The sequence below is a fragment of the Amblyomma americanum genome, chromosome 2, assembly GCF_052857255.1.
Source record: "Amblyomma americanum isolate KBUSLIRL-KWMA chromosome 2, ASM5285725v1, whole genome shotgun sequence".
Classification (NCBI taxonomy): Eukaryota; Metazoa; Arthropoda; class Arachnida; order Ixodida; family Ixodidae; genus Amblyomma; species Amblyomma americanum.
In genome coordinates this window covers 166,631,139-166,651,630 of record NC_135498.1, presented here as the reverse complement: position 1 = coordinate 166,651,630, position 20,492 = coordinate 166,631,139, and the positions used below count along the sequence as shown (strand labels likewise).

Sequence of the window (20,492 nt, the reverse complement as noted above, 5' to 3'; positions counted from 1 at the left end):
TTGTGCCTAGACTGAAATTACAGCACTAACTGCAGCCGATTTCCTTTTTTTGGTATCCTTGTCACCATGTGTGCAGCCGGTTATTTATACTTCAACTTGAATTCTTTAACCGATTTTGTGACTATTTTTGCCATATGTTATTGTTTAAGTTGTTTTACTTATCAATGTGTGCTACATACCTGATTTGTTGTATCATTCAGAGCCCTTCCTGTTACAGTCCCTGATGGGACTCACAGTATCAAATAAAAAAAAGTTGGAGCACATGGCATGTACGGGCCGGTAAACTCTGCGTTGCATTGTGATAAATTGTATACTGAAGGCGTAAATAGGTCCACTCTATAAGACGATGCATAGCCTTGCCAGACATACATTACGTCGTGACTTGAGCAGTGCCCCTCCCCAACAGAGTTCGGAATTCTCAATGCACACATGGAGATTCAGCCTGCCATTAGTGGTAATAGCGTTGCGGTAACGTATCAACCCATCAGTCCATGTAATTGCACACTTTTCGGCATTTGTGGACTAGTAGTAAGCACAGGAGCGCAGCACATGTGAATACGTTTTGCTTTGAGTGATTGTTTGGATCGCTCGCAGTATGAACAGCCGCGAGCAGCAGGAGGGACCAAATTTAGGTTTCATTGCACATATTGCAGCAAGCAAACATTGCAACGAACAGACGTGGATTCCTTTCGGTCACGTAGCTCTGTGGTGTCTCCCAATTATTCAATTTGTGATCAGGCTGACTCCGTTATAAGCTCTGTCACACTTGCCATGGCCAAGCAGGCATGAGACCGTCCCTGAAAAAACTGCACTCCTCGAAACTACATATATTCGATCACTCGCAGATTTTTTAGTTTCAACACATTTCGCTTCCCCTTTTCCAGTTTTTACCAGTTTTTTCAGTAGCATCACTGCGCGTCTTTCACTTTGTGTAATTTTGAGGCTTGTCCAGGCTCTGTTCTTGGTAAAAATGACCTATTTGTAATGTTGGGACATTTATCCATCAATTTAGTGGTGTTTAGTGTTTTTCTTTATTGTTCATTTGTGAGATAATTCTTTGTCCTCACAAGACAGAGCAAAGCTTGAGCTACTGGACGCATTCTTTGGTCATGCGGCCGCAAAAGGCAGGCGCTGCATGTCCATTGGTTGGTGAGCTTCCTTTGCGAAGAGCAAGGGATGGGCACTTCCATAACATGACCTTTTGTGATGCCAGAGTCTGATCTGCAGTCAGCAGTGTGCGAGGTGTTGTATTGAGCAAACTGCAATGGCACACATGCACAGGCTAATGTGTTGCCGCCTGTGTGGCTGTTAGAAGCCCTGTCATTTTTTTTTGTTTTAAATTTAGGTCCAAGTTAACTGGGACACCCTGTATAGACATGTTTCCTTGTCTTACAACTGGCCTCCCGTGTCTTGTCGGTCTGCCGTAGGCTGCAAGATGTGGAGAAGATCCAGCTGTCAGAGCATACAGTCAATCCGGACCAGGAGAAGACGGGCCCTAAGGACTTCGAGCTGCTCAAGGTGTTGGGCAAGGGTGGCTATGGAAAGGTGCGCGCAAGCCCCACTTTTGACAGAGGAGTAAATGATTTGGTCATTTTTATTGCATTCATGATGACCAATTAAAAACTGCCCAATAGTCTTAGGGATGGGCAGTGTTAGTTATGTGATGATTGGACGTGGTACAAACCGAGCGTGGTTGCACCAAGCATGAGAAAATTCTGAAAGGAGTGCCTCCTATCATGGAAAGCATCTGCTTTTTTTCATGCTCTATGGGATGGCACAGTCGGGGGATGCGGAGCAATTGATGCTGTTGTAGCATGGTGGGGCCAACAAGACAAAAGCCATGGAGGGAAGTTCTTTATTGAGACCAACTTGTGAGCGTGTTGAAATTAATGCTACTTGGCGGAGGTGATAGCAGCGCTCACACTTGGCAGTTGTCAGAATCGGCTAGAGGTGACCATTGGCCAGTCTTTATTCACACTTTCCAGCTAGCATGCTTACATCATAATCAGTCCTGGACAATGCATAATCATGTGGTAGTTATGTTTTGAGAACAACCTTCCTGCCTCTTGCAAAGCTGTGGCTTTGAATGATAATACTTTGAATGATAACACTTGAAGAATGATGACGCTTTTGCCAGCAGTGATAAGGAAAGGATGCACATACTGCTTCGTAGCAGTATATGTGCATCCTCTTGGAATTGCGCTCAAACAGAAGCTAGCATAAAACGCAAGCTGCATCCTCTTGGAATTGTGCAGGGCGGCAGATTCACCAGGTGGTGGTCGATGAATGGCTAGATGTCTATTTACTTTTTCTCACTTGTATGCCACTAATCATTTGCCAGCTTGTGTTTTTGTAGTTTCTGTGGTAAATCAGTTAACGTTTTCTCCCTAGAGTACTAGCCTTGGGAAGACTAAGCTGCACTTGAATGGGCTGCACAACTGCCTAACCAATGAGGTTTTAGTGGTTTTCCTACCATATCCTCTCGCTGTGCATGTGTTGGCCCTTTTGTAAGTCCTTGTTTCTAAGGCAGCCGGATGTACCTGTGAAGTGTTGGGCATTGTCATAGAAAGTTCCCTTCCAGATTTCGTTCTTTGCTTTGGTGCAGGTCCGTAGTCAGCTTTTTTTTTTTCTGTCCATTACGATTTCGTATTGAATTGCCTCTTTATTCCGTTCTTTTGTTCTCATTTACGTTATTACACCATCTTATTACTACTTTATTACACTTTCTGGTTGGTTTTCTAGTTGTCCTCTGCCATTGTGAGTCAGCATACAGGAGATTCACAATTCAGACCTGGATATTTATTACTTTCTATTAATTAAAACAAAATTCAAATTTCTGGGTGGCACGCTATGTTTTTCCAAAGGACCTTCAAAATTTTGGAAGTACTAGGGTCACCCCACAAAATAGATTAAGGTGGATTAGTTGGGATTAGTGGGTGCAGTAAGATGGGTTATTAGGGTTTTATGGGTGGATTAGGGGTATTAATTAGTGGATTATTGGGTCTGGTTTGTATAATCCTGTATGGTAATCCAAAAGAAGGTACTGGAACATTCCAGTCCTCAGATTTTCAAACCTGGGGGTGCTGATGCCGTCACAACCCTCTCGGCCAATCAGGGAATTTAGTTACGGAGAAACCGGTTGATTTTACAAGACTGCAACCTAAATGCTATCACATTAAAGTATATTCTTTTAATGAAGTCACAACTTTCATGGAATGTGTATTTTGTGGGCTGATTCCTAAAACGTCATTTAATTTTATATGAAACGAGCTTTTGTGCACATCTGTGATACGTTACGCGAGTTTTTTTGTTGAGAGCTATGCACCAATTTTTCTGTAGGAAACTTGCTAAAGTGCATGCCACAGAAACACTTAAAAACCAGGCACATGCCTTGAGAAAAGAAAGACCATTGGAAGTGATATGTTTGAAAGGAGCAAAGCATCACCATTTGGAGTGCCGCATAAGGAACAGTAGTAATTATGTTTATTTGGCTTGGTTTACGGTTTAACGTATGGTGTTGTATTCAGTCATTTGATAGTCACCAGTTAGCCTGTTCCAAGTGTCTTTCGCAGTTACATGATTGGTTGAGCAGAACTGCAGCTCTGTTTTTCAAAACAGCCACATTTGCTGTGGTTTCATGGATTTCATGAAAAAGGACTAATTGTGAATGTTCACAAGCTTGCCCAGCTTTCTTTGCTTATTTAGTCTCTTCTTCAAAACTCTAAACCTCAGGACAGCAGTATATAAATGGACGAACAAGCACAAGATTTGCTTTACAGTGAAGGTCTAAATTGCAACCAACTAATGATAGAAGAAACACTCTCCAGTTCAGTGCAAGGGTAGCCGTTGGGTGTGACTAGCTACTGTAAAACGTGAAGCCTCTTTCAACTTTCTCCTCTGTGGTTGCAAACGCCTGTTCTGGCTAAGCATAGAAAACGGGGCTATTTATGGGTATTTTTATAATACATCATTCCAGCATAAACACACTGACAAGGAGAGTAGATGCCACGAACGCCGGACTTCAACTGAGGTTTATTCCACAAAACAGGCTTTTTTATGTGCAAAGAATTACTAGTGACCTCTGGGACTGAAAAAGTATTTCTGCAGCCAGATAATTATTCAAGGTGGCAGAAATTAAAACAAAAACATAGGCATAAGAGTATCTTGCCCCTCAACACATCGGCGCGCCACCACAACGCCTACCTAGTTGACCCACCAAACACATTTGCCTTCAGATAATCTTTTTTTTTTTTTCGGTGCGCAACAGAAGGACTGCTGACGCAGTTCTCTTTTTTGGCAGCGATAAAGAATGCTTCTAAAATTTCCCTGCTATTTTGAATGATAAACTTGCGCAGCACACGTGTTTCATTCAAAAACGCCTTGCATGCTGACTTTTGCGAGCAACGGCTAATGTGGTCAGCTAAATGACCTCCGCCACTTAATGAATGAGCTGTCCTGCTATGCTCCAGCAAGCATTTATTGATGCAGCGTCCTGTCTGTCCGATGTAATGCTTGCCACAGGCGAGGGGGATGCTATACAGCACGCCAACCTCACATTTAACGAGGGGTTTGGTGGGCTTAATTTTGCAGGCAGGCCTTTTCTTGATGTCATTTACCAGGCGGCACGTGCGTCCCAGCTTTTCCGGTGCCGGAAATGCAACACGTACATCGCATTTGTCGCCAACCTTTTTGAGGCGGTGTGACACCTGATGTCAATAGGGCACAAAAACGGGTCACTGTTGCGAGCGTGTGTTTTCTTCTGGCTTGCGCCGCCCACCAGACTTCACCTCTCGAATCTGGCTTTCCACCATTGAGGTCGCAATTTCTCCTTGGAACCCTGCCTGCTTCAGTTGTCTTAGTTGGGCATTGACGCTGTCACGGACTTAATGTTCACACGACTTGGCAAGAGCAGAGCGGACACAGTTTTTTGCTGTAGCTTTTTTAACGAGCCTGTTCTGCTTCCTGAAGCCAACGCTGTGGCTCAGTGGTTTTGGTGCTCGGCTGCTGACCCAAACAATGCGGCTTCGATCCCGGCCGCAATGGTCACATTTCGATGGAGGTGAAATGCTAGAGGCCCGTGTATTGTTCCAGGTCAGTGCACATTAAAAAACCCCAGGTGGTCGAAATTTCCGGAGCCCTCCACTACGGCGCCTCTCATAGCCTCAGTCGCTTTGGGATGTCAAACCACATAAAACAAAAAAAAGGTTCTGCTTCCTGTTTGAGCAGTGCACATTAGAGGCCCAAGGGAGACTTAGCCTCAGATATATTGTCGCCAAAACTAGTGTTTGTAAAGTGGTCAAAAGTATGTGAGCCACTCCTACCGCAAAAGTCTGATAATGTACCATGTTCTTGCAGCACAAAAAAAAAAGAAAATGAGACAAAATGTTGATGTGTGGGTATGGAAGTGATGTGCGTGACACGTGGCCAGCTTGGCTTCTGATAGCCAACCTCGAAACATGTGACTGCTGGACTAACATCCTACGCCATGTCTTGTGGGGCTTTACCCCATCAGCCGCATTGTGGCTTTTGTCATGTATCCACAAGGGCAGTACGGAACTTCCTCAGTGAGGGAGAAATTGCCCTGCTACAGAAGTAGATGAGCCTGGAGCAACGCATTTCAATGGGATTGTGCAAATAGCGCTGACGACTGTTCTAAAACCGAAACACAAGCTTGGATCATAGGCTGAGAAAAGTGTAGGCGAGAAGCACTTCCACAGCTGGGGTTCCCTGTGTGGCTCAAGGGAACCCGCTCCTCTGATATCCCAGTGAATGAACCAGTCCTGTGGAGTAGAGGCCAATAAATTAGCCTTACAGTTTTGGCATTGAGAGCTGAATTTGCTGCAGTAGCTGGGGTCGTGTGTTGCAAGCAGGGATAGGGCCTCCAAAATGGTGAGTTGTGAAAGCGGCAGCGATGGATAAAGCTGTTTCCGTTGACCGTCTGTGAACATGACTGAAATTCCTGCTGTAGCAGTAAGCACTAATTAATTCACCTTCACAATGCCATTGAGACGGGACTATTTTTCAAGTGCTTGCCTGACCAACCTTTGTGTGTCGTGTGGGGGAGCGCTACGCCTGCAGCAAACTGAGCAAAGAAGGGTTAATAGTAACGAGACATGTGAAGATCTACAGAAGCTACAAACCCAGACTTCTCATGTTTGGCAAGCCAGAGCACAGACTCGCTTCAAATGCGTCGAGAACTTTCACTTGTCTACACACATCACACGTGTGCCTGCATGATGCAAGTCTTATTGAGGACTGGCTGTACAAGCTTGGCCTCAAACTCAAGTGGGCGGAGAGGAAGGTGCTGCTTGTTCTGGACAACCTCCTGTTTTGTGGCGACATGGAGGGGCTGTACCACTAGACCAAATAAAATAAAATACAGGAAGCTACTCCTATTGAGGATGGCGTTACGCGTGGCTAGTGGCATGCCGTACAACGTTCCACTTTTGTCTTCCATTGCAACATTTCCCGATGCGGGGAACTTGGTGGCATCAACCAGCATAAGGATCTGGTTCGGACATGCCATCTCTGGCCGCAGCAGCGACCACCGCGCCCGATTGGCCGATTGGGGTGGTGACAGGTTTTGCTATTTACACTGAGGGAGATACGCGGGCACACCCCATGGGCATTGGATCAGTGCAACAAATTCTGAAAGCTGGCGAAGTGCCAACCACAGTCTTGTCAGGTGCCTGACACCCGCAGCAGCGAGGCACAGGCTAGGAAGTGGAACTTTGTTCTCTGTGAAAGTGCATTTTCCTGCATTTTACTGCAGTAAGCAATAGATGAGAGTTGCTCGCATGAGATGCTGGTGAAATTAAGCGAGATCCATTTGCCTTTCCTCATTTCTCCGGCATTGCCACATTATACGTTGCATACAAGATGGTGTACTAGCAGCATCTCTAATAATATGTCTGCTGAAACGTATTTTTATTTTTCATCATGTTTCGTGGGGAGTTCAGTTAACTGTGTGCTTGCGCTAATGTGTTTTAGTGCGGCAGCTCTACTAGGCGCATTTTCGAATATTGGCCATGCTTGATGCCTGCTTTGTGGCAGGCAACCCACCTGTCCATCGGGTTGTTGGAAACCTGTCCAGTGTGTACAGCTGGCAGGCCTTCACCTGGGTGAACGGTACCCTAGGGTGAAAGCCTTCAGGGTAAAGGCCTTTACGTTGAAGGCTTTCATAGTAAATGCCTTCTGGGTAAAGCCCTTTAGGTGGAAGGCCTTTATGGTAAAGGCCTTTAGCAGATAAGGACCTTAAATGCCCTCTGCAGCCAGTGCTAGTGCATGATATTCCATGCTTAGCCATGCTAGACAGTCCATTTTTTTCTTTTAATCCTTGTGCACTTTCACCTTGTACTAGCCTTGCTCAAATGTGGCACTACTTGGACTTCACTTCTCTGAGATGCTAGGGTGGCAAGGGGGCTTGCCATGTGCCTGTTTTGTACTGATATCAGTGTGGCTTATTGTTTTGTTAATTTGATGTAGACAGCACGTGTTATGGAACATCAGTAATGTCAGGGAAGGGATGGTGTGCAAAATGAAAAGAAAATCTGCATAAAATTTACTAAGTAGATTACCGTGGGGATGGCTCTTGATGGGGACTGAGAAAAGTATTGAGGCCGGTAGTGTATTGGAAAAATTTCAGGCTAGACAATGAATAGTAAGGTGTCATGTTGGAAAGCAGTGATTGATTGAAAGAATTTTCTGCGCTTACTTGGCTTCACTGGTGTCACTTTGCACATGTGTGCTTCTTTGCTAGCGCAGGAAGAGCAGAGGGCCACCTATCCTGCCTGTGCCTTCTTTTCTTGTGTGGTTCTTTTTCCAAGGTTGACCGTGTTGTTCCCCTGTTCCTGTTTCAGGTGTTTCAGGTACGCAAGCTCACCGGCAAGGATGGCGGCCGCATTTTCGCTATGAAGGTGCTCAAGAAGGTGCGTTTCTGCCATTATTAATACTTCCTGTTTCAGCAGAGCCACGAATTTGAGAGGTCTCATTTCATGTCCACCAACCTCCTTTATGGAGGTTGGTGGACATTAAATGTGGACATGAATGTTCTAGCCTGACCAGGTTAGAGCATTACTAGTAAACAAGCCCAGTGCATCGATCAGGCCTTTGGGACCGTTTCTGCGAAATATTAGAGCCACGCATGCCCTTAAAGGTGGTGAGAATTCGTATTAAAGCCAGTTTCGACAAAGACTCGTCTGCTCCACTGGCATCCAAGGTGTAGCTGTGACAGCGTAGCCACTGAACATTTCATTGCCCTTTTTGTTTTAATTAACTTCCGAATGACACATGACTTGCCATCTGCTGGTTGCTCTAACTCTTGTTTTTTGTGCTCTTCATTCTCATTAAATTCTTGTTAAAGAAATGAAAAGAAAACATACATTCTAGTTTCTTTTCCTGACCGATTTCTGCCTCTGCATGTCTGGATGCCATGCTATTTGTTTGTTTACCTTGTCTGTTGTCTTTTCTACCATGTCTATGGATGCACCACCTCGAAAGCTATTTGTGCGTTGCTGTGCCCCAGCGATCCAATTTTGGTAAATGTGTTTCGCCACATATAGCGCATTTCATCCCACTGTGGTATGCTGAAGTGATAAATGCATACTGCAGAGCAGAAAGCGGATACGCTGCTGCATGCTGTCGTGGCCCATTACAAAACTGTGGACTAACGTGTGCTTCATTTTTCATTGCCAGGCCACCATTGTGCGAAACCAGAAGGACACTGCGCACACAAAGGCGGAACGAAATATTCTGGAAGTGGTCAAGGTGAGTGGGACAGATTGTACTTGATTGTGCTTGTTTAGTTCACGCCATGCACTTTACAGTGAAACCTCATTAATTCAAACCCATTAAATCTGCAGGGTGCGCACAGGTCCTTGGGACTCTTGAAAACCCTTGAATTTGAAGATGCGAGTTTCAAGGCCCTTAAAAGTACTTGATTTTTTTTTTAATCCTTGGAAGTCCTTGAATAATCATGTACCAAAGGCAAAAATCGCGATTTACGGTAAAAGAAGCTCGCAAAACTCGTGTGAAATACAAAACTTTTTTTTCTCGGCACACATATTCCTACTTTACCTTTAAAAAGGAATTCTTAAAAGTTTCACAAGTTTGGTGGATGTGCGTTATTGGCTGGCCACATTGAGGTGGTGTAATTGCCCATTCAAAAGGGTACAGCCATATTGCCATCGCCAACTCTGGCCGTTTGGCATGTTTTTTTTCCCCTCCTTGGGCGTGTTGCCGTTTTGCATTCCACGGGCGTTGGTGTTTGACTAGACGTGAAGATTTTGCACGGACAAACTTTCAGATTGTTCTCTGCGTGTCAATGCAGCAGTTCAGCAATGCAAAGGAATGCCTGGAAAGTAAATTTCAAAGTGCGTGGCTGAGCCACGTCGACTACAAGGACTGGTTAGCTCCGAATGCAGCGAATCCGCACCGAGCGAAATGCAAACCATACGGGAAGTCCTTCGACCTGTTTGCCATGGGAGAGAGTGCATTGAAAAGTCAAATGAAGAGTGGGAAGCATAGCACAAGTAATCCCTCCTTATAACGAAGTCAGCAGGATGGTGAAAAAATTCGCTACTATAAGCGGTACAGTCGAGCCCACATATAACGGCCCCACTTAAGACGAACTTTCGTTTATTACGAACGAGACCTGCACGACCATCAAAATATACATTGTTTCAATGCCGCAAAATCACGTGTATAACAAACGTCATAAGTCTTGCTGATCGGTTACAGCGAACGGACAGCGTAAACCCGGCGCAGCGATGGGAGATAACCTGCCTCCGACCCCTTTGTGCGCCCCGTGCACGGTATGTTTTCCCGAGCCTTATCACAGGCAAACTGCCCGCCCCGTTTCATGCCACTGTCAGGCGAGCTACCCTTTCCGCGCCGACGCGCCTTCCAAGATCGCCCTCCCTCCCCTCCTTGCAACTCCGCTACCCTCTCCTCACTTTCTTGCAAATCCGCGCGTGGCCTCCGCGATCAACCACGCTGCTGCCGGTGCCGATCGCGGAGGCCATGCTCCGTGAAGGAAGCCTTCCGTGGGAGCCAAGAGGTGGCTGCACTGACGCTCACGGACGCCCCTTGTTGGTCTCTCCGCTGGTGCTGTGCGTCAGCATCTTTAGCTTGATTGCCGCCTGTGCACGTTGTGCATCTACCCCATCGCGCGCTTTTGTCACTCTTGTTGCGGTGCGGACGTTTCGTTGGCTTCGTTCAAATCTCGGGCCCTTGTTGTAATTCGGGATGGCGGACGGGAACACCGTGCCCATTTCCATTGTATTCAGCGGTAGAGATGATGAAAGCAGCCTGGGCGGAGGTGAGTGCTACTGACGAGCGGAACTGCTCGGAAGATGACCAGCCCGGCGGCGATTAGTGACAGTGCGTCATCAACTCCGACATGGGGGCTCATGACATTGGTTGGAATGATTTTTCTGTTGATGACGACGCTGACACCGCAGAATTGTGCACGGACGAGGGCATCGTTTCTGAAGCGCGGGACGAGAGCGATGCGGATGAATCAGATCACGATGAAACTTCGGAGTCGGCAATGGGCTACATAGCCTCAGACAACTTGTCTATGGCAAGGGCCTCGGCGATGGCACGCTTCTGCTTTAAATAAACTGGAAACCTCCCTCATTGGATCTGCGCTACAAAAACAGACGCCCATCACGACTTTTTCGCAAAGAAAAAATTTTGTGTTTTGACAAGCAACTGTGTTTAAAGCTGCGGTATACATACTACGAACTTTGTTGTATAACGAATGTACGCCGCGTGACGCTCATGTTTGTTGTAAGCGGGCTCGACTGTAACTCTATACAAGAGACCACCCGAGAAAAGCTAAAGCAGTCGAGCTTTAATTGTGCCGCAACTGCGAGGAAGTCAAAATGCAGTGTATTCAGTGAAGCAAAACTTTATTCAGGTGCAAAGAAAGTCAAAGATCTTTGGCTGTTTCAGGTTCTTAGCAGGCACATGCAACCCCTGCTCTAATCTGACCAAGCATTGCACGAGGCCATGGTTGCCGCCCATGCATTCAACCTTCGGGGTATGTCGAATTGCGATGGCAGTGGCCACTTTTATAGGGGAAGGTTCAATGAAGACTACAAGAGTATTGCACTGGAAAGCGCCGCAGCTGCCGTGGCTCAAGTCTGAGGTTGTGTTTGTTGTGCTCAAAAAACGACGCCCCTCACGACTTATTCGCAAAGAAAAAAGATTATCCGCTCATTGTGCGTATGCATCGTGATCGTGAAAACTGAACTGTTTTGAAATAGGGGCTTTGCAGGATTACTGGGCAATTTTTCCCCAAGGTATGCAGCTGTGAAATTTGAAAAACGATAGTTTTTCGGCGCACCATATTATTCAACACCATGCTAATTTTATGGTTCAAGTGTCTTGTGTTCGCACAGCGTCGCATCCGTGCTGTTGAAAAATGTCTAGGAACAAAATTTAGTGACCCTACCACGCATTTAGACCGTTTTGTCTATTCTGATGGCGCGAATCGACCATGACTGGCTCGGGAAAATCGCCGGGGAAACACCATGGTTGCGTTGACCTGCCATGTTGATAGCCTGACTCGCCGCTGGTGACTCTTGGATTTTTCATGTTTTCGGAAAGTTATCAGTTGATTTGCGCCGTCAAAAGTTCAACGAAGCCAGGGGCGTTGCTTTATTGCAATGCATGCCGATTATGGCGGGCGGCAAGCAAATTTCTAGACCGGCTTCCCCAAAGTTGTCTATTCTATTTGTTAACATAGCTCTTCGCGCCGAACATGGCAAAGGGCATGCGACCAGGCAGCAGCTCGACAGCACCGTTGTTCACACTTGCAAGCGCGACCGGCAGGTCGCCTTCTCGTTTGAAGCGAAAACTCTCGGGAACGACGTTCGCTCGCTTTCGAGAGTTTCGTCTGCTTTGGCTGATGTGAAATGGTTAGGCTTGGCGATGACTACGGCAGTCGGGGAGCAGTTCAGTTCGTTGCCCAGCGCGTCCGCAATCGGCGTCTTTGCTGAAGCTCGGCTCGCTCACTGATTGGTTGAGCGGTTGGTGATTCGCAGTCGCAATTCGGGAAAATCGAGCAGCGAGTGACTGGCCTGCGGCTGTCGCTTTTCGACCAATGCGACCGTTTGCGACTGTCGCTTTTCAGCCAAAACAGTGGCATAACCTCTGCCACTCGCAGGTGTGAATGGGCCCATAATCGGAGGGACAATTCTTTTGTGCTTTTTGGCACATTTCAGTGCCAGTAGTGCTCTTTAGAGCAGTAAAACTTTGCTTATCGAGCGCACCCCATGGAATACTATGGCGCAAGTCTGCCCGTGGTCTTTTGGCCACTTTTCAGCATTCAATAGACCGCATTTTTCTGGCTTTGCAAAGTGTCAGGAACACTTTATGTGCGTGTAGATTGCGACTGCGACCGAGATTAACTCTTGCTGCTCCGTGGAATTTGACAGCTTCCATTCGCTCCACTGCAAACAGCTGGGAGCACTCTGCACTCGCTTGGTTTCCGTGCAGGTCATCGGTCGTAGGTTTGGTACATTTGTGGCCTGTTCTGTGCCTGCATGAGACTAATTCGTCGATGGTATTAATTTGACGCCGCATGCGCAAGAGGGTCGCCTGCGCTGCTCGGTGGCGATGCCTCCGCTCGCCACTTCGCTCTAAGCGTGTCAAGCTCTCCGTGTGCTTCGAGTAATGCGGCTTAAATTTCATGCGTTTGGATCGGGATCAGAAGAAATTTCGAATAAAGCGATATTTCGAGTAAAGTGATTTCGTTACAATGAGGGATTACTATGAAGAGAGCTGCGGCGGGTTCGGTGTGCGAATATTTTACTGCTAGCACAAACATGCGACCAGTCGATGCTCCGTCGCGGTCATCTGACGTCGACAGCGTGTACAAGGTCAATGAGCTGGGTACAGATGCGGAAATTTTGTGGAAGCTAAAGCTAGTCTCGTCCCATTGCTCCTACAGATCGTCATCCGAAACAGCAACTGTTGAGGGAGGCTTCAACGTAAACCGCCAGATCTGCGTAGAGAACTTGAAAGGCCTGTCTTACGTCTCGTAACGAATTGTGTGCGATGCAGTGGAAAAGGCAGGTGGTATTTTTAACATTGTCATCACTTAAGACTTAAGAAAGGCTGTATTAAATGCAAGGTATCATTATAGTGCTTACTTAGAAGCCCAGAAGCGGCAGGAACAAGAACGTGTTAAGCAGTCAAAAAGGCGCTGTGCTGAGGATCAGCTTGACAGTCTCAACAAAAAAAAAGATACTCGAAGCAGCAATCAGTGACCTGACTGCATCAGTCAGCAGATGAGTGTGCTGAAAAGGCGAAAACAGCTGAACCTCGCTTACATAATAAAATCAGTCTCGTTGAGAAAAGCTGCAAAGGCTAAAGCCAAAGAATTGAGATTGAGATTGAGGCAATGAGATGAGGCAATGAGATTGAGGCAAAGCTTCAGGAGGTCTCTTAAACTTTGCTTGGTACTTCTTCGCCATTGAGTGCAATAAATGTGATGGTTACATTTTCTTGAAAATTTTGTCTTCAAAACTAACAAATGGAGTGACGTATTAGGTCCTTGAAAAACCTCTAGAAGGGCCTTGAAAGGCCTTGAATATCCTTGAATTTTTTTCTCTGTAGCCTGTGCGAACCCTGACCTGTAATCAGGATAATTTGGATGACTGGCGTTGTCTCGTCCAACGCTCATGTGTGCCTGTGGTATCGGACTCGGCTGGGTTTATGCCTGTTAGCTCGGACCGGCTCTAGGCAGAGGGCCGTGTTGAGGCGCCTCACCATTCCGCCGCCATAACTGCACACTTGTCGCGCGCTATTCATAATTTGTGCTGTGGAGTCTCATCATGCACGACGACACCGCATGGGAGGAGGCCACATTGCGATCTCATCACATCGTGAAGGAAGCCGAGGAGGTCTTTGCCATTTTGTAGCACTTCAGAATTGACTTTCCCCGACAGTGTGCACACAGTCAAGCACCAGACGGGACTGCAAAAAATTGTTGTCGCTGCACAGTGTTCATCTCGAGCAGAGGACGATCACCCAGATTTTTGCTAAATAAATTTACTATGATCACAACGGTATTGGCTCGTTAATTCAGACTGTTCGGATAATTGGGCCATTTTCCCCAGTCTTTTGAAGTCTGACTTAATGAGGTTTTGCTCTGTGCATCTCATAGAAGTATCTTTCCTATGTGGCCATGATGCCATCTTGCAAGATGCCACTGGAGTGCAGATAGATGAACATCACTAAGAGCTTGTACCGTATTTACACGATTGTAAATCTACTCGAATGTAAGTCGACCCCCCCAAATCGCATGTCTGAAAAAAAAAAAGAAAATTTGACGCGAATGTAAGTCGACCCCCCCAATCGCATGTCCGAAAAAAAAACACCGGTGGAGCGCTTCAAAAACGAAAATTTATTGCATAGATGGGCTATTCATCCTCACTTGAGTCATCTTCAGTGGTACTGCTGTCGTCGTCGTCGTAGTCGCCACTGCGATCCCACAGCACATCGTCCTCCATGGAAAGCCCGCACTTCCTAAATGACCGCACCACGACATCGCGTGGAACGGCCGCCCAAGCAGAAATCACCCACCCGCACAAAGCCGCCAGGGAGGCTCTCTTCACGCGCCCCGTTGGCGTAAGTTCCCGCCCTTCTGCCGCCAGCCACTCGTTGTACTCACGCCGGAGCAAGTCCTTGAATGGCTTGTTAATGCCAACGTCTAGCGGCTGCAGCTGCCCCGTCAGACCGCCGGGTATCACCAGCATATCTGTATCTTCTTTTCGGAGCTCTGATTTCACTTTCGCGGTAAGGTGGCCGCGAAATGAGTCCAGCACGAGGAGGTTCGGATGGTGATTTTTGAGGGATGCCCCTGGCCTCAAAAGCCACACCCGACGGTACCAATCAATAACTAAGTCGCCCGTCATAAAGCCTTTTTCGTTCACTCGCACAATCACACCTTTCGGGAACATTTATTTCCTTTGGCATGGTTTTTCTTTTGAAGACGATGTACGGTCGGAGCTTTGTGCCATCTGCCAAGCATGATAGCATAACAGTGAACCGAAGTTTCTCGTTTCCTGTCGTGAGAAGCTTAACCTCGCGAGCTCCCCTCACGCTCACTGTTGTGTTGCTTGTCATGTCGAAGTAGACGGGAGTCTGGTCCGCATTGCCGATTTGGCCGAGCAGGTATCGCCGCGAGTCGCGGAGCTTGAGGTAGTACCTATGGAAGGCGAGAACTTTCTCCTCGTAAGCAGCAGGCAGCTTCTGGCATACACTAGTACGCCGACGAAGAGAGAAGCCAGCCCTCTTCGTAAATTTCGAAGCCCAAGCCCTGCTGGCTTTGAAGTCTGTTCGGAGTATTCCAGCTTCCGCAGCAAAGACCCGGCCTTGTTGCGTGATCATTTCGCATGTCACTGGAAGGGACCGATCACGTATTTCAGTGACATACGCTGCAAGCGTGACCTCCAGCTCCAGAAAGCGTCCAGACTTCGGCCCACGGAAACCTCTTCGCTTGGAGTCGCAATCGAAAATTTTGTCTCGCTGCTTCCACCACTCCCGCACCAACCGTTCAGAAACGTCGAACTTGCGGCCCGCCGCGCAGTTGTTGGTTTCTTCGGCGTAAATGATGGCCTCCCTCTTGAACGCTGCAGTGAATGAGTGCCAAATGCTTTTCGAACCTGGAGAGCTCATGGCGAAGCACGCGGCCGGCAGTCGAGTCAAAAGCACCAGCTCCAAGCACCACCAAGCAAAGAGTGATCGGTGTCGGGGCGTCGGTTCTTCCAGCAAACATCGGCATTCCCCAGAAGCACCGCTGTTACCTATTTCGCAACCAACTGAAATAGCGGCTCTTCCCTCAGCTAGCGACACTCCCGGGCGCTGGCGCAGACTCCGCGATTGGAACAGCGGGACTGCGGTCCTTCCTGTGAGTGAAATGAAATGAAATTGGTTTTGGGGGAAAGGAAGGGGCGCAGTATCTGTCTCAAATATCGGCGGAAACCCAGTTGTAAGGGAAGAGATAAAGGAGGGAGTGAAAGAAGAAAGGAAGAACGAGGTGCCGTAGTGAAGGGCTCCCGAATAATTTCGACTACCTGGGGATCTTTAACGTGCTGTACTGACATCGCACAGCACATGGGCGCCTTTGCGTTTCGCTTCCATCGAAATGCTGCCGCCACGGTCGGGTTCTATCCCGGGTATCCTGTTCAGTAGCACTGAACCATCGCGGTGGGTAACGGTGTGTGCAGTAAAAATAAAAAATGAAAAATCCTGGCCAAAAAGCCCGTGGAATAGTACCTGAATGCTGCACTTGGAGCCGTAGAGCAAACAAAAACTTCTAACATCGCAGTAGCGTCCCTGATAGATTGTTTTTCTTGCTTTTATTGGCAGTTCAAGGTTTCGTTTTGATTGTAAGTCGACCACCCCACTTCGTAATTTTAAATTTCAAAAAAGGGCCGACTTACAATCGTGTAAATACGGTATGTAAGCGTGCCTGAAGAAAGGGCCGTTTTTAAGCACTGAAGCGCAGTTGAGGTTGCTTGCTTGCTTGCCTTTGGCCTACTGAACACATTTCAACGCATGTTCTCTGTATCGGCTGTACGTGTACTGTACGGGCGTACTGAGTTGCAGTGTCTTGCACGCAGCACCCCTTCATCGTGGACCTCATCTATGCGTTCCAAACCGGTGGCAAGCTCTACCTGATCCTAGACTACCTCAGTGGCGGGGAGCTGTTCATGCATCTTGAGCGGGAGGGAATCTTCCTCGAGGACACCGCCAGGTGAGAGTTCTCCTCCTTAATGCACCACCACCACTCCCTACTGCCGCCTGTGTCACGTGGGCATTTTGCTGCTAGGGAGTGCACTGGTAGGGTGAGCACAGAGCTCGTCGGACCACTGCATTTTTTTTGCTTGATGTCATTGTGCAATGTGGAAATATTGAAATGCTGCAGATGTCAGTGACCTGTCGGAAGTGAACAGAAGCCCATTCTAACCTAGCTTCTCATTGTCGGTAATGTCAAGACCAACAACTCCTTCCAAACAAGACCTTCTGGCAGGGCTACCCGCAAGTCGCGGCACGCCCTTGGTGTACTTCGCGAGATCTTTTTCTGGCAACTGCGTGGAAACTGCGGAGCTGAAACGCACTTTCTTCTCTAGGCAGCAGTATGTAGTCCCTGGTTGGTGTTGGTAGTTTTCTCTTCAAACATAGTACATTGTCAGAATTCATTATCTGAAGTATATTTCTAACATAGCTGCCAATTTTCAAAGTCTAAAATCAACGAAGAAACTTTTCTTCACTACTACAAAATTCCTAGGTGCACGTCTAGTTGACAAGAAGCTTCCATAGATGGCGCAGCTACCCCAGCGACAGGGTGAGTGTACAGCGGAGAGAGTAGCGTGCCAGGCGGCCAGGTGCACTGTCATGTGGCCAAACTGTTTGGCGAAATGACACAGCTACGGACACTCTGCCCCTTTTTCCTTTATTGCCAAGAAAAGCTGTTGCCGAGTACAGTGCAAATTTTGCAACTGTTGACCCACTCCTTGATCGAAAATCAGTCAACTGCACGCCCTTTGCGACTTGTGTGGCCCTCCGCTGCACAAGTCTCGAACACACTGAACACTTGCCAGATCTTCAGTTTTGAAGGCGAAGAGGAGGCTTTTCATTAAGAGTTTAGAACAGATCAGATGTTGGCGGTTGCCTTCTGGAAAATAATAGCAGCCTGTGGTCACAAACTTTTTGAAACAATAAAAAGGGTAATCTCTCTACGAGATTGCTTCTTGAACTTGTTGTTTACTTTCGTTAGTTCAAACTTAGGTTAATTTGAACTGTGTTGGTGTCCTCTTGGAGTTCAAGTTCACAAGATTCTACTGCATTTATGCCAGATGTCTGTGCAATCGTTGTAAATATTAACTAGGTGTTTCTAACCCAAGGATTTTGCTGAAACTTTCAGGGTAATTTCCCCGCAGTTTTTTGGTCACTGTGCCAAATTTTGTAGCCAGGCGACGTAACCTCAATCGGGGTGATATCTACGGGCAACCTTACATGCATGATGTCAACAGGTTGGCATGCTCGCTGGTATTTTTTCTGCATTTGCTGAAGAACAAAATTTCGTGCTTTTTTTTTTGTCAATTCAGAGAAATAAAGACCCGAGCTATCGCTTACAGTCACCAGTTTAGCCAATCATTGCACGTATGATAAGTTTTGGATAGTGTGACATCATAGTTTGGCCAAAAGACTGTTTCGGTTTTGGTTTCGCAGTCTTTGCTGTCTTGAAATGATTTTGGGAAACTTATTTTTTTGTACCGTAGATGGGGGACTCTAAAGAACTGGACGCAGTTATCAGCTCAGAATGTAAAAAAAAAAAAAAAACCTTCGGAGCCCTTTAAAGAAGGCATTAATGCACTTGTACGACTGGTGTGGTCTCAGCTTTTGCAATTCTTTGCAGCACTTTTTGGGGGATTGTCCTGAACTTTTTTCTTGGTAATGATTTTGCAGAGGGTATTAGAAACAACTGAACTGGAGATGTGCCCCAGTATGCTTCGGAGGCGAGCACAAACCACAAGTCCCATTCGCTTGCAGAACAGTGAAGAATTCATTGCTGTGGCAGCTATGGACAACCAAAGAACCACCACAAGCGACGTGCGCTCAAAAGCGGCTGGTGCAGCAGAAAAAGCGTCATTGTTTTTTGAGTTTTTTGGGGTCGCAGTGTGAGGAAACCAAAACCGGAGCTGTAGGAGAAGCACTGGAGTAATATATTATTTGAAGCACACTTGGAGATGTCTTTTCCTAATGTGTTGTTCCCGAGGCCCTGTCCACTGTTGTTGGCACCAGAAACTGTGCTTGAAAAAACTTGTCAGTACTATTTCTCAAGAGCCAGTGCCGTACTGCATTGAATGGGAAGCAGTGGGGCTGCTGTTGGACTGTTGTTCACAATGCCCATGCGTTCTTCCTCCATGCAGCTTCTACCTGTCTGAAATAGTGCTGGCGCTGGAGCACCTACACCGGGAGGGCATCATCTACCGGGACCTGAAGCCAGAAAATGTCCTGCTTGATGCCCAGGGTAAGTGGGCGGCAAGCAGCCTGGGCTCTCAGTGGGTCAGTGCAGTGAACCCTGTGTAGATGCGGGGATGTTCCAGGCCAGCACAAGAATAAGTGGCGCTACCTTGTTGACTGTAGTGACGGGCTGAACTGGTGACTTTATTGCATCAAAGGAATATTCTGTGGACTCGAGTTTATTTGACCTCTTTCTGTTAAAACTTCTGATTGATCCGAATCAATGTTCTGGTCTCTTCAGCATAGTCCCTTGAAAAGATGCTCAAACTCTGCCTAATGCCCGCTATATTGGAAGCAAAAGTTGGAGGAGGCCTTCCACAAGATTTGGCTGTAGTTGGGCAGTGCAAATTAGTTTACTCAGTGAGCGGTGTTTGGGTTAACCTTCCCTCCACCTTGGCCCTTTTCTGTTGCAGGTCACGTGAAGCTGACAGACTTCGGACTATGCAAGGAGTCTATCCAGGATGGTGCCATGACGCACACGTTCTGTGGCACAATAGAATACATGTGAGTGGCCTCACCTCCTGCTGTCTCTTATTGCAGTGCGGTTCACTAGCAGCACAGGTGTTTATGGTGCAGAACCCCACACTTTTTACCACTAGTCATTGTCCAATAAGATTCATGAGGAATATAGACACCAAATTTTTTCTTGTGTGTTTTCTTCTTTCAAATAATGCGTTAGACGTTGCTGCACATTTATCACCGCGGGATATTCGTCTGCGACTGCTAAATAATTTATAATTTAATTTTCTTCTTAGTGCTGTTTCTGTTTCGGTTTTATCATCCGAACGATGGCTGTGACTTCTAGTTGGTGTTTAGGTCACGTGAGGCATGGAAAAAATGGCAATAGGACTGCTGATACACCATTTATCATCATTCCAGCTCTTGAAGCATGCTAGCTTAAGGGTTGTAGTGAATTGAAACTTCGTGTCGGTGATCTTTTAGTTTCTTGCATGGCTCACGTGACTACTTGTCACAGCCATCCTTTGGTTGATGAAGCTGAAACTGAAAAAAGCATCAAGAAGAAATTCAGTTACCGTATAAACGCGTGTAAGGGCCGCAGTTTTTTTTCCAGATTTGAGGGCCTATTTTCGGTGTGCGCATACAGTAGATGTGTGAAAATTATTTACAGTAAAAACACGCCAATCGGGGAATGAGCAGCATTTATTCTACGTTCAGTTGTCACTCATGGAGTATTCAGACTCCGAGCTGGTGCTGCACTCTGGTGCTGCACTCATCCCACAAATAGCTGCGCAGCATGTCCGCTGTCAACGCGTAGCTGTTGTTCCGTGCTTTCATCACTCAGTAGAGCAGCTCTGCTTCTACTTTGGGAAACTTGCATGGCTTGCCACGGAAAGTTCACTTTTTGCAGCTTGTGTTCCTTAGTGCATCCTTTTGGCTGCACCATCGTTGGACGCATTTCTTGGCCACGTTGAATTTCTTGCCCATCG

General features: G+C 47.0%; 1 protein-coding gene across 3 annotated transcripts in view; it reads left to right on the top strand.

Annotated features, from left to right (window-relative positions):
- Nucleotides 1–20,492, top strand: part of S6k (Ribosomal protein S6 kinase) — a 66,977-nt gene that overhangs the window by 7,432 nt on the left and 39,053 nt on the right. For all 3 annotated transcript variants that reach the window (XM_077655430.1, XM_077655429.1, XM_077655428.1), the window contains 6 exons: nt 1,428–1,545; nt 7,860–7,928; nt 8,695–8,766; nt 16,638–16,771; nt 18,951–19,051; nt 19,458–19,548. In XM_077655430.1, the coding sequence (XP_077511556.1) occupies nt 1,428–1,545; nt 7,860–7,928; nt 8,695–8,766; nt 16,638–16,771; nt 18,951–19,051; nt 19,458–19,548 (585 nt within the window). The remainder of the gene's footprint in view (nt 1–1,427; nt 1,546–7,859; nt 7,929–8,694; nt 8,767–16,637; nt 16,772–18,950; nt 19,052–19,457; nt 19,549–20,492) is intronic.